General features: G+C 38.2%; 2 protein-coding genes across 2 annotated transcripts in view; one reads left to right on the top strand and one right to left on the bottom strand.

Moving 5' to 3' along the window:
* Nucleotides 1–5,947, bottom strand: part of LOC123516669 (importin-4-like) — a 60,053-nt gene extending 54,106 nt beyond the window's left edge. The window contains exon 1 of the mRNA XM_045276271.1: nucleotides 5,786–5,947. Coding sequence (XP_045132206.1) covers nucleotides 5,786–5,947 — 162 coding nt within the window. The remainder of the gene's footprint in view (nucleotides 1–5,785) is intronic.
* Nucleotides 5,948–6,514: 567 nt separating this feature from the next.
* LOC123516518 lies at nucleotides 6,515–12,767 on the top strand. The gene is made up of 4 exons (XM_045275939.1): nucleotides 6,515–6,647; nucleotides 7,707–8,030; nucleotides 8,269–8,457; nucleotides 11,990–12,767. Exons 2-4 carry the CDS (start codon nucleotides 7,764–7,766, stop codon nucleotides 12,239–12,241), a joined length of 708 nt encoding a protein of 235 aa, XP_045131874.1. The 5' UTR covers nucleotides 6,515–6,647; nucleotides 7,707–7,763; the 3' UTR covers nucleotides 12,242–12,767.
* Nucleotides 12,768–14,876: the final 2,109 nt, after the last annotated feature.

Below are 14,876 nucleotides of genomic sequence, written 5' to 3'. Positions count from 1 at the left end.
GGTGTGTGGTTGCACAGCTTCCTTACACACAGGACACAGGCAGTTGCTATTGACAGCCACAAATCACAGCAAGGACAAGTTATTAGTGGCGTCCCCCAGGATTCAGTCCTCAGCCCCATGCTCTTCCTAGTCCTCATGTCTGACATAGAGGAAGTGGTCAACGGCTCTTTCTTATCATCCTTTGCCGATGATACCACCCTCAGTCATAGGATCAGGGAAGAGAGAGATGTCCTACACCTACAAGAGAACATCAATAAGATATTTGTATGGGCCGAAGCAAACAACATGAAGTTCAATGAACAAAAATTTGAACTACTGAGACTCTGACCCAACACTGAAATAAAAGACACCACCAAACTCTACACAGGGGGTCATCAGCAAATCACACCAAGGTCAAGTGTCTTGGTGTCAAGATGAGTGATGATGCTACCTTCCAGCAGCACATCTCAGAGGCAGCTAATAAAGCCAGGCGGATGGTTGGCTGGATCCTTCGCACCTTCAAATCAAGGGAAAAGGACGTCATGCTGGCACTGTAGAAGGCTCTTATCCAACTAATACTGGACTACTGCAGCCAGCTCTGGTCACCCCACAGAAAAGGTGACATACAAGACCTGGAGACAGTACAAAGAGCCTATACCAGGAAAATAAGAGGCATGAATGAATTAAACTACTGGCAGAGATTACAGCGACTGGGACTATATTCCCAAGAGAGGAGAAGAGAGCGGTACAGGGCCATATATGTGTGTGGAAGATACTGGAGGAGCAAGTGCCTGACCCTACCACCATGCTACTGAAATCCAAGAATACAGGCAACCCCCGTTTAACGAAGGTTCACACAACGAAATTTCGCTACAACGAAGGTTTCATTTTACTACCATCTGCTCGTTTAACGAACACCAAACTCGCTTTAACGAAGTTTTATCCAGGTAATTTTTTCCAAATTTGAAAGCCCCACTGTATCATGCAAGCTGACAGGCTTTTGAATACACCAGGAGTTGCTGGTACTAAGGCCTGCCTCAGGAGAAATCCTGAAACACCTGTAGAATAAAGATCAAGCCTCTCGTGGACAACACAGGTGCTGCCGATACAAAGGCCTGACTCAGAAGAAATTCTGCATCACCTGTAGCATCAAGATCAAGATCACACACACCACTCACTCCCCAGTCAAAACATAACAGCGTCACCAGCAGCTCATCTTCCCTAGTTTAACTTACCACCAAAACGCCCTGCAATGTGACCTAACGTTCCTAAGAAGACCAGGAAGTGTCTTACACTCGAAGTGAAGCTGGGTATTATTCACAGACAAGAGAGAGGCCAGAAAACTAATAACATTGCTTTGCCACCATCTTGACTCCATCTACTGTCTACTATTTTGAAGTCAGCAGACTCTATCAAGAAGGCTGGTGAGACCGCATCTTCCTTGAAAGATAAAAGAACCACCTGAACTCGTGACTGGATAAAATGGAAAGCCTTGTGGAAATGTGGTACATAAGTTTTGTATGCGGTACCATGATGTGCATTTTGTTTACATTCCACAGGTTGCCGGTTAGTGTATTTCCCGTTTCACTCTCCCTCCCTTCATAAAGTTAAGATCATCAACATTATAAAGTTACGTACATACATACATTAGTGTACACTATAAAGACTTAAATTAAACTACCTAAATGTTTAACTTCATAATTTATACTTTCATTAAACCTTTTACTATACTATGATGCACTCTCGCTTTGCCTACTCTCAATGGAGGTTCAAATCAGGGGTTAAACTTGTTATAATCGGTTCGCTTAACGAAGTTTCGCTTAAGGAAGTGTTTTTTTAGGAACGTAACCCCTTCGTTAAGGGAGGTTGCCTGTATACTGCTGGTCAGAGAGGAAGGCGCGAAAGGGACCACGACTTCCACTCTGACCAAATTTCATTCATCCCTTCTTAACTCCTAAACATACAGTGCTATTCACTGTATGTCACTATCTGACAACTCTGCAGCTCTAGTAGTCAAAGTAGATATGTTTCCTTAGTCAACGTTCGCCTGTGGCTCGTGTGCTTGAATTTGAATTTTCTTTCATCCCCCTCACGGCCCCTTTATGTGGATGCATGAGCTTACCATTGTGCCTTGTTACTACCTATTATGGGACATTGGAAACTAATTGGTAAGGCCCAAATCTCAGTCATTTATACCTCAGTGAGGGAGAATAAGTCAAATCAAGAAATTGCCGCGAACAATGGCATAGCTCTCAGAATTGTTCAACATTGAACAAAAATTTAACATGAAGGAGGAAGAGACGCTTCGCCACTACCTTATAACCCTGATGGGCATAAGCGCAGTGTAACCTAGAGAACTCTGAATGTTATTCAAAGACAGCTTGAGGCCAACCCTCACATACATATCAAGGAACTTAAGGCCAGGAACCCTCTTTACTGGCTGGGTGATTGAAAGAAGTGTGGAGATATGTGAAAGGCGACATGTGATACCGGAGTTGCCGTGCAGTTTCAAAAGCTTTCTTCACACAATCGTCACCATAACAGTAGGTTTGCATTTTGTGTCTCAGCACAAAGATTGGGACTTAGGTAAGTGGCATAGAGTACTTTGGTCTGATGGGGCAAGCTTTCAGGTTACAGACAACCAGAGAAACCGTGTGTACCGCAGACCCGGTAGTAACCCGTTACGATCCACGCTACAAAACACCCACATCAAAACCCAGATTCTTTGATGGAGTGGGGTTGTTTTTCTTACTATGGTCTTGGAAAATTAGTGTTTTTGCCTAAGAATGTTCGTATGAACCAAAATAACTACTTTGATCTAATTCTAGATGAGTGTATGGAAAAGTGCAATGCTGATACCTTCATGCAAGATGGTGCACTGTGCCATACGGCAAAGTTAATTGTTGACTGGTTTGATTTCTGCAATGTCAGCCTTCTAAAACCTTGGCCCACAAATTCGCCAGACCTTAACCCTATAGAAAATCTTTAGGCGTACATAAAACTGAAGCTAAAGGAGAGAGATACTTCCTCCCTCCCACACCTCCAAGCCACTATTCAGGACATATGGGACAATATTGACGCTCAGTATCTCCACCACTTGGGTGATTCACTTCCCAAGAGACTCGAAAAGGTCAAGAAGGCACGAGGACACCGTATCAGTTACTAGTTTAGGTGAGTACCCTCATTGAAACATATTTTATGTGTCATTAATCTCCTTCACAGGATGTCACAGGTACTGTGCCTTCCGCTCTGACCAGCAGTGTAACGAGCACTCAGGCCGCTCATGTGAGAGATGTGCTGTTCTCTCCTCTACCCCAGAGTGTCAAGATCCTCCGGTAAATCTATAGAACAGCAACTCCTTACATATTGTTTTCTATTATCCCCCTTCCCCCCAACAAGCTTGGGGGCACGTGGGGAATAAGGGGTTTTGTGGGGCGGGAGCCAAAAGAGGCGAGATATGGCGGTCTAAACAAATCTAAGGACAAAAACCTAACGTAACGTAACCTAACCGGGGGGCTGTGCACCCCCGCACCCCCCTACAACACTAACCTAACCCTAACATAAACCTAACCTAACCTAACCTAACCGGGGGGGGGGCTGTATCCCCCCAGATCACCCCCCTACAACACTAACCTAACCCTAACATAATCCTAACCTAACCTAGCCGGGGTGGCTGCACCCTCTGGACCCCCTCCCCCTGCAACACTAACCTAACCCTAACATAATCTTAACCTACCGTATCCTTGCTTTGGGGCAGCTTCCCTCCCCCCACACCGGTTCTCTTATAGCTTTACACAATATGCCCTATCTCTACTAATACCCCTCCTCACAATACCTTAATGAAAGGATGAAGGTCCTGGCTGGTCCTCTTCTCGATTGTACACTGACTTGCATCGCAGGAGCGATGATTTCCCAGTAATCAAATTCGCAACCTTTATAACTAATGTCCCTGGTGGCCATGGTTTAACTGCACACACAGATCTCTGTGCACCGTTCTGCCCAGCTGTGCCCCACCTACAAATACATATAGCAAATTCCCATTGGCGCAGCTTGTGATGTTAAGAGGTGGTGGCACGTCACTGGACAAAAGAACTATAGACACAATAAGAATCCTATTCAGCAGTTACCCACAAACCCAGGAAGTGAACAACAGACAGTCACTTCCTGTTACCCACAAACCCCAGATATATACAATAGACAATAGCAATGTTTACTATTTGGACTTAGACTCCAAGTGACGTCTCTAATTTCAGTGAGGCAATGTGACATAACCATGTGTGACCCCCAAACAAGACCACAAGGTACGTATTCTCCATTAACTACTTATCATTTTGTGTTATTATTGCATGGATTAAAGAGAAGGTCCTATTCTAAAGATTTACGGACCCTCCTCACCTCCAGTCTTTCACAAAGTGGCCACAGACTCTTCAATGCTTTGCCAAAAAAATGTCAGCCACACAACAGGCTGCCCAGTGTCCAGATTTAAGAAGGCATTGGACCAATTTTTGCAAACACTGCCAGATGAGCCTCCCATTCCAGGCTACACGGCTTACTGCAAGGCAACCTCTAACTCTGTGCCAGACCAGATGGCTCTTCTGAAGAGGGACTTTCTGACTGGCAGCAGCGGTGGACCACCACAATCGTGAGGAAGACCCTCTAGATCCAACTAAGTAAGTAAACTAAGTAAGTATAATGTTGAAAGACAGTTGTAAACTTATGATGATGTTACAAATTGATAAAAGTGATATGTTACTCATACGTTTCCTCGTTAGTTAAAAAAAACGTCCATCAAGATCATAATGCAAGTTTCTGAATGATCTTACTTGAATTCAGGATACTACTGAAGGCCCAAGAATGTGCTCAATTTGTATTGGAATACCAACATTAATTAAGACACTTGGGGCCTGAATGTTCACTTTAAAGTAGTCAGTTGAGTTTTGGCAAGTGTCATTTATGGCAAATTTAGTGACCAGTCATAATATAGTTTTATAAGTTTTTACTTTTTCTCAACCCTACCTTCAGAATGAAAAAAATGTGATCTTAACTCCACAATGCATATATATATGACCAAAATTCTGGTATCATATAGCTACTAAAATATTCCACAACAAACTGCTTACCTTCTTAAAATTATGACAAATGTAATGATGGAGCTTCTAAGGGTTGCAATCATTATATAATCTTGAGAGTTAGTGTTCACACAGTTCTTTAGTGCTCTAATATCTTTGCACCTTGCCTTGATGAGGGTCTTCTCCCTCACCTGTCACAGTTGCATCTTCCAACCAAAATGTACTCAAAAACGACAAAAAAAACCTCTGGTGGTTGGTTAACACCTGTCAGCACTCAGGTGGGCTGCACTAACATTACATCAAGCAGGCTGTGACATGAATATAACATTACCTACAAACAGGTCAAGCTTGGGGTGACCTTAAAATTACTTCTGCCTGTACTGGCCGCGACAGACACCACTCCCTGCATTAGGTGTGCTGTCAGGGCCGCAGGGGGACACCTAGCAACAGGGCCCCTACCCACCCCTAGAGGCGAGTGGTGACACATCCTTCTATTCATCCCACTGCATTGCCATCTCTATGCCATCTGTCTGAAGGTGTTGGAGATGCATGGGTGGAGAGTCATGCAAGCTGCAGATAGTGGAATGCAGCATCACACCTCCCTGGTGGATCTCTCTCCCGGTGGCCGCGCCTACACTCTCCTCGCACCACATGTGGCCCAAACACTTCACTATTGCTGTTTTTAACATCATGTCTATTACAACACACTCTTCCCTTAAGTTAACAAGAGTACTTACTTCTTGTATGACAGCATTATCAGCCACGAGAAGCTTGTTAAGTGTATCTTCCAGCTTGGTGGCCATGGTGGCGGCGCGGTGGTGTGGCTCAGTCACAGCAGGCTGCCATGTGGACCCGCCGCCGCCCGCCACGCCCCGCCACCTTTGAAATACCTTGACCATCTATACACTTCATGCTGAACACTACATAAAACAGTCCCTGTTGTATTAGAAAACGTTATCATAGTCATGTTATGTATCATCATTCTTCTATATGGTATTTGTACTTTATATACTTGGATATTCATCACCACCCACCTCATCCAGAATTAAATTGCTCACATAATCAATAACTGATACTTAAAATTCACACTGCACTTAGCGTGCACTTTAAAGGAAAGTTTATCGAAATGTCACTCAGTTCTTTCGGTTCTTGTGTTTTAGGTACCGGTAGATAGGTTATATACCTAGGAGAGTTCTTTATATATTTGTATTACTCAAACACTTAGATAGGGTGCTTACTTAGGCAACCACTAAAGTAGTAAGAAATACTATTTCAGCCTTCTCAATATAATTCACAAATGTAATACATTAGTGCGAAATCTAGTGGAAAAAAAATCATGTTTATTTCGGCATGTTACTCTAAAACGCAATATTAAACCAATAATTGAAATTTTTATTTCTGTTTATCATTAGTTTGAAAAAAAGGTATATGGAAGAAGTTATATTCCAATGTGTAGTACTGGTGGAGCCGAAAGAGTCCGGGATGGGGCGGGGTGAAGCTTTGTTTACAGCGCCGCCTCAGCTGGCCTCACCCCTCACCCTCACCCTCACCCCTCGTCCTGCACAGCCACTGCTCTGCCACCATGCTGCTGCCCCTCAGGTACACCCTGTCCCTTGGCTCCACCTGATAGAATTTATGATGGGACTGATAGGGGTGTGGCAGTTTACTTGAAATAAGTCTACGGGCTGGTTACTCGTGTTTAACTAAGGTGGTTCCACAACATGTAAAAATTAGACAACTTGTAGGCCTTTCAGCATATTTTCGTATCTTAAAAAAAGTCATTACAATGAGGATAAGAGTAACAATTTAATTGTTCAATGAATAGACCGAAATCTAGTTTATTGTAACTTTACCCAACCTTTTATATAACGAGTGACAAGACCAACCCGTCACAGTTCTCCACATTAGTGGACGAGATGCTCCTATAGTGGAGAAAATAGTTGTATTTTATGTGCAGGTTGGGTGGAACTCTTTGGAAAGAATGTTAACGATAGAGGAATGGGAGCCTAGATGATAATGAAGTAACATTATTTTTTTTACTTCATAATTAGCAATATTGGTCATGATATGAAGAGCATTATTATTAAATCAAAATACGGTAACATTTAAATTTCACGTAATATTAACAGTTTATTTTTTCTCACAAAATACAACTAGATTTTGGAGATTATGGACTTCTGGAAAAATGGATTTTTTTTTTTTTTTTTTCAATTAGAGAAGTCAATACTTTCTAAAGTTAATCAGGAGCTGTCCCTGATCTGCTGGAATTTCCAGTCACATTACTTGTTATGTACAAATCTCTTGATCACATAATAATAGAGAGCATCTCTTTGTACTTGCTAGGGAGTAGAACAACATGAAAAATATGGCAACAGTCAAGTCACTTTCTTTCAGCAAAGTTTTATTCTTGGTTTTATAAGAATAAAATCTTTTCAAAACTAACTAAACTTTATAAGTTTTTAACAGGGCTGCATCTTTCCTTGCCAGGATATCCCAAATTTGTGCTAAGGTTGAGAAATGATAATTTATCGTGATGGTAGCTACAATGAGAAACTAAATGGAAGAGAAATTTTCATGGTAGTTTGAAGTAGCAATGAGTTTAGAGTAGTGAATGTGTGTTTGAGTTGTTGTTTTTTTCTTTTCTTAATCTTCCAACAGGTTATAAGAATGTAGGAAAGACTCAGGATAAAATTTGAAGGCATCCAATGCACTATTATGCTTCCACTTAGTGACATGCTTCCACTTCAAGAAGAAGCTGTTACTATTGAGCCACAGTATGATGGTGTCATTATGCTGAGCTCAGAGGCGGTCCTCTTTAGTGATGCCAAGCCACGTCCTGATGGCAGCAAGGTATACCATGTGTTTGAGAGAACTCTCGGAGAGTCAACTCAAGATGAGTCAATGCCAAGTGAAGATTTCCAGGCAAGGCAGGAGCAGCTATTTTCTCAAGCCCATGAAAACACTCTGCAGGGTATTCAGCAGGTTGGTTTAAAGTGTTTTTTCTTTTTGAAAAATCAAGAAGATTAATGTTAAGAGCTTTAAAAATAAGTTCTGGAAACCTGGCAACCATATAATGATTATAAAGTTTACATGAATTGCACTGAAATTATCATAATTCTTAAGAATGGACTATTTGATAAAAATTTCCAAAGGTTTTGTTAAAAGTCATATTTCTGGTGTGCATTATAAAAAGAACAATCTAGATATATCATGCTTTCAGGTGCTCGCAGAAAGTGGCTTTGTAAATCAGGCATGGTGTGAAGGAAGTGGGGGTGGGGAGCCTGCTGGGCCCACCTTGGACCAGAGCTCTGCTGAGGATCCTTCATTCAGTCTTTCTCCAGGGTTGAATCTCACTGTTAACACCTCACAATCATGTTTGTCTAGACACTATCAACCACCCCCATCCAGAGTAAGTTGATTTTTTATTTACCTGTTTTTTACTATAATCTTTGAACTAGTGGTCACATGACACATGTGAAATTAAAATTCATACCATTTCAGCCATTATGCTCCCCATAGTATCAACTTCTATAAATCTAATAGAGTAAACCGTTTTAATAGAAGAAAAACTATATAGTGAGGGAGCATGTACATTAAATTTAACTTCCGTGGGACTTTAGTGGTGAAAGCAAACCAATCATATAAATACCTTCAATGGACCCCGAATAAAGAAAAAAAACATGTTGACAGTCTTACATGTTGTTGTATTATGAGTTATTCAATGGGAAAGACAGCACATAATTTTTGCGTACTTATTTCATAAACACTGATCATGCTGATAGAGATATCCATTTAATATTTTGGTAGTCATTATTTCAGGGCTTCTATTGTGTTTTTCTATCTTAGAATAAGTAACAAAGAGTGTGAAATATCAAACGAGCACTTAAGTCAGGTAAATATAGCAATATATGAATGTGTATTATGCTAAAATGGTGCCAAAATTATTGATGTCAATTTTGATCAAGAAATAGGTAGTTATCAAGTTGCACTCATTGATGGAATGGCAGAAGTTCAGGCACTGACAAAGCCAGACTGGATCAGAACTTGTTCACATCCGGCTGACCATTTCAGCTCTCACATCCTTGACAAGTACAGAGAAATGGATGAAATACACATTGTGTTTGATCAGTATGATGTCCCCCACTCTCTGAAGCAAGCAACCCATAGTAGAAGACAGGGGACAAATACTCCAATTGCCTATCACATTACAGATACCACTAACATAGCAAAATTATCCATGAAGAGGTTGCTGTCACACTCACAGACAAAGATGGAGCTAACTGGTTATCTTGGGCAAAAAACGCTGGAGTATTCAGCTAAAGAAGGGCGCCACGTTGTTGTTGTATGAGGTACATAATGCAAGGCAACCCATACTGATAAGAGTTATCTTAATAGTGATCAGGAAGAGGCTGATACAAAGCTGATACTTCATGCTGCTGATGCTACAGCATGTGGTGCAACAAGCATTGACATCTGCTCACCAGACACAGATGTCTTTATCCTGGCTATCCACCACTACTCAGACTTGTGTAAGAATACAAACTTTGTTACAGGTATAGGAAAGAACCACTGTACAATCCAACTCAGTCAAGTATATGATGCACTTGGACATTCGAAAGCAGCAGCACTACCAGGGCTACATCCCCTCAGTGGTAGTGACAACACTGGTAGCTTTGCTGGAAAGGCAAAACAGAGCTCCTGGAAAGCATTTGAATCTGCTGGCCCGAATATTGTCACAGCACTAGGATGCCTTGGAACAAACAGAGGCCTCAGTGCAGGAAATTGTGCTGCAATTGAGGAGTTCATATGCAAAGTGTATGTCCCACAGACCAACATTACAAAAGTGGATGACATGCGATGGTGGCTTTTCAAGAAGAAACAGCCAGAGTCAGAGAAGCTCCCACCCACTCTAGCTGCACTACGGCAAGCTATTCTGCGTAGCCAATATCAGGCCATTGTGTGGAAGAATAACACTGCTGCATGCCCAGATATTCCATCTGCTGAAGAATATGGTTGGGCAAAAGTGGAGGATGGATGGATGCCCATCATGACAACAGAACTGCCTGCACCACAGTTGGTACTACAGCTAGTCAAATGTAGCTGCAAAATACAGTGCCATTCACAGAGATGTTCTTGTCGACGAACAGGGCTCAACTGTACAGATATGTGTGGGTGTTCAGATGAAGAACAACCATGTGAAAATTCATTTGTAAAAAGTGATGAACATTCAGATGAGGAAGATGAATAGATGGTATACTCTAATAATGTGAATAATGTTCTACTTAATTAACTACAAACATATCTTCATAAATAAGTCAAATGATATAAAGATACATTATGTTTAAAACACACAGAAGGACATAATTGCTTAATATAGTTTGTAAAAAAAAACATTCCAGTATAATTAAATCCATTTAAGATACATAAATCATGTTAAAATACCAGGATCAAAAGATGTTGTTGTGTGCTTGTTTTTAAGGTTTATCACCCCTAATGCTCATGCTATACAGATATTGCAACATTTAAAGAACTTATAAATGCATAATTCTGTTTTAAATAGGAATTTTAATCAAGTAAAATTTGAAAGAAAATGTTCGTGCAAAACAGTAAATTTTATGTGGTGCAAGAGTTTAGCTAAGGTAATTACGGAAATTTCCAAGGTGTTGTAAAATCCAAAATGGAGGGTTAGCAGTGATATACCTTAATAATTTTATATATATTTCAATATAGAAATATAAAAGTCAAGGATTTTTAAGTAATTAAATAATTTGTTGGTAGGATTTTTAAGTAATTAAATAATTTGTTGGTAGTATTTTATGTTAAAAGTAAGTGATATGAGCTATACCTAAGACCAGCTGGTTGATAATATGTCGATAATCAGGAATTTTGAGTTATTTTCAAATATCACCAAACAAAAAACGAGATTGTCAATATGTGTTTTCTTGGTCTTTAGGGTCCCCTTGACCCATCTGATGTGGTGGTTTACTTTCACCACAAAATTCCCACGGGAGTATTACACATGCTCCCTCACTAATACTTATATTTAAGAAAAACAGAAGCCTTTTTATGTTGCTTAGTAATCAGTGTTCTTATCAATTTGGAGTAAAGACTGGTTGGTTTTAGTAAAATGCTTTTATAGACAGTGCACTAATGTTGCTATACACTGAACATCTACCTATGCCTTGCCAGACAACTGCCAGCTTCAACTCACTATAAAGTAAACCTTTTCTCTGTTGACAGTTTGTAGCACATATCAATCTAAAGATGTATCCAGTCTCATTGATGAAAATCTATTTCCAGTTTACACATCTTTATCTTAGAAAACTTAGAAAAATCTTAAAAACTTCACATGCTCGTGTTCCGAAAACAATAGTTTCCAATTATCACTTGTTTGCAACCAAAGGTATCAACGATACCAATAAATCAATAATGCAGGAAAGAATTATTATTAGAAAACCAATAAATTATTACAATAATTTATAGCGATAAAGCCCATCCTATGTTCATATGTAACATCTAACTACTTGAACATGATTTCATTCCATTAGTTATAAATATTCTTTGTAATTCAATTCTGTAATTTTTTTTTTTTTTTATGTTGCCCTTGACCATATTTCCCCTCTTATATAAAGAAAATTGTTTTGAGGTCGACAAATATACTCTTCTTGTTCAATAATTCACCTCAATGATACTTTAATATTTATATATACGCTTTAGTTGAATTGTGTGTGTGTGTGTATATATATATATATATATATATATATATATATATATATATATATATATATATATATATATATATATATATATATATATATATATATATATATATATATATATATATATATATATATATATATATATATATATATATATATATATATATATATATATATATATATATATATATATATATATATTATATGTCAGCTGTATTACAGGTATATCAGTTTGAGATTGTTCTACCACTTGAACATAAACGTCGACTTCTCAAGCGACTGCTGAAGCGTAAAGGAGTTGATTTCGTAGAATTTGAACCTGAGAATCGTCGCATTATAATTAAAACACGAAGGTCTGTACACACTATCCTGTCTGTCCTACGTGATGTTGACCCTAGTGCCCGACTTTTGGGGACCAGCAGAGACCATGAGGAAAGCAGAGAAGGGGACCACTTGGAAGGCTCAGGAAGGTAATAAAAGAGAGAATGGTGCTAGTTAACATTTTTGGTATTTAGTTTTGTGTTTGTGTGCCATATTATCACTGTCTACTGGTTGCTGAAATCTCATGTTCATTTCTGACACTAATAGCCATTTTATCCACTTGCATTGTTCATTCAACCTCAAATGTCCAGTGGTTACATGTTGGCTGGTTGAAAAGTGTAACTTTTCATAGTTCCTCTCTTATGTACATATTTTTTTCTTGTCAGTAGTGAATCATATAGTTAGTATATCTGTAGAAGAATCAAATTACAAAAACTTGTAAGAGGAACATAAGGTTTTTTTTTTTTTTTATATGTATGGTAAAATTTAAAAGGCTTGTGACATGTTTGTTAAGTATATGGCTTGGGGATGGAATTCTTAAGCTTTCCGGTCTTGCCAGTAGAATAAGGGGATAAATGATAATCTTCTAGTTGAAGAGAGTATCCATAACTACCTAATGATTAGTCATGAAAACCATATGTGTGATGTACCATTTTGCAAATAGATGGCATTAGAAAAATTACAATACTCATATACAGTACAGTATATTCAAACTACTAACAAGGATATATATATATATTTTTTTTATATATATATATCTTAGATCCCCACATGCCATGGGATTACTTTTGGACACTATAATTGTGTGATAATATCCAAACCCGAGGAGTGGGTACATAGAAAACTATACAATCTGAAAGGATTTTCCATACTCCCTGAGTCACTTATGAAGATTCTCTTTAGTAATGGAATCCTAACAACACACATGCAAAGCATAGTTGACCTCTCAAGGTATGCATTTTAAAATTTATTAGTGTATATTGGACATGGTGATCACATTTAGTGAAGACTTTTGGTATTGTAGTGAATTTGTAGTGGATGTATGAATCATTAGTGAAAATTATGTGAACCTACTTTTGATACATTAGTACGGTGGTGTGTGGTCAATAGAGTGGTTTTAAGCAAGTATCAACTAACAGAAATAATTTAAGGCAGTCTCCTCTCACCAGCCTACACTTACCAAGCTATTATTATTTTACATTAAGGTATTGGGTGCACGTGGAGCATTATTTGTAATATACTTTACTTTTATCGTATTTAAATATTTCTTGAAATAAGTTGGAGAGGATGGATGAATGAAACATACTACACACTTTGAAGAGGAAAGGAGAATGCTGAGAGACAGATAGCAGACAATGTGAAAATTAGATGACAGAACAGATACCCACATAATAATGTAGATCAAGTGACTGAAGCTGAGCCATTCAAACCATTTAACTTGTCCTTTGACAATGGTTATGAAAAAAATAAATGAATAAATGAAATTAATAAGTAAATAATATGTAGATAAGTAATGCAATACATACATGGTAAATTATTTATCTCATACAAAGCGATGACAATATCGATATACCTTTTTGCCTCAGTGATTATAAGTGGGTTTACTGCTAATTTTTCAGTATACTTGATCATACATATCCAAATATCCCTCAAAGTGTGTAAACCTCAGACTCAAAGGTACAAGCTACTTAGCAAAGTCAGTTTTCTTCCCATGAGCAGGAAGCTCTTTGTGTAGAACTTTCATCATGGGACCAAACATTCAGTTTTTATATTTTACCACTGTCATAAGATTATTGCACAAGACAAGTAATATCCATAACAGAACATTGCAGCATATATGAGGGAGCCTGAAATAAATGTTTGGTCTTTTCTTTAGTGAAAAGTAATGACATCAAAATTCCTGCTGAGATGTTGTCAACTGGTAGACATTTCCCAGTATCACTATTTATTTATTTATTTTTCTCAAATAATGATTAAATTATACTAAACCGAACAGTGATTGATTACAATCTTGCAAACCAAAATCAGGTAAGTTCAAAGCTGTGACTCATTGGGATTTATGGTGTTTATTTAAAAGAGGGATTGTAATGGGTGCTATCACTGCTGATGAAATGTTATATTTTGATAACAATCTTCTGATCTTAGTGGCTGATGCATTTTGCTTTTAAGCAAAGAAACAAATAATTCATATAAAAGACATGAGATATTGCTGCATTTTGAGGTTCATAAATGGTGCAATTTCATCACTATACCATTGTGATCTCTTCCTCTGCCTTATGTGACATTGAGGTAAAATAGATATTTAAAATTATACCGTATTTACATTATACTCTGCATTGAAACATGAGTATATGTATGAGACTTTCATACAAGCTATAAGTATATTATGCACCAAATTATTTGTATATTAGCAGTTTGGAATATTGTTGAAAACTGCTTATAAATATCTTATCCCCGGTCACTAGTTACAGTACCTATTGAAAAAAGTTTTCTGTTACTAAATTAGCTCCATGTCTGGTAAAGACTGAAACAGCAGTATGTAGGATAGACGGCATTCCTTCACTACTGTAAACTGAGAGAGTGGAAATTGCAACTTTGCTAGCATTGCAGGGTATTATAAGCCTCATTTATAGCAACATCTAGTCAGTCAATTTAAGTTTATAGTTCATCCAAAAGTTCTTATAAACTTTATATATATATATATATATATATATATATATATATATATATATATATATATATATATATATATATATATATATATATATATATGTGTGTGTGTGTGTGT

Source organism: Portunus trituberculatus, chromosome 41 (genome assembly GCF_017591435.1).
Source record: "Portunus trituberculatus isolate SZX2019 chromosome 41, ASM1759143v1, whole genome shotgun sequence".
Lineage (NCBI taxonomy): Eukaryota > Metazoa > Arthropoda > Malacostraca > Decapoda > Portunidae > Portunus > Portunus trituberculatus.
The sequence above is the reverse complement of the archived record's forward strand: the minus strand, read 5'-3'. Positions and strand labels throughout refer to the sequence as shown.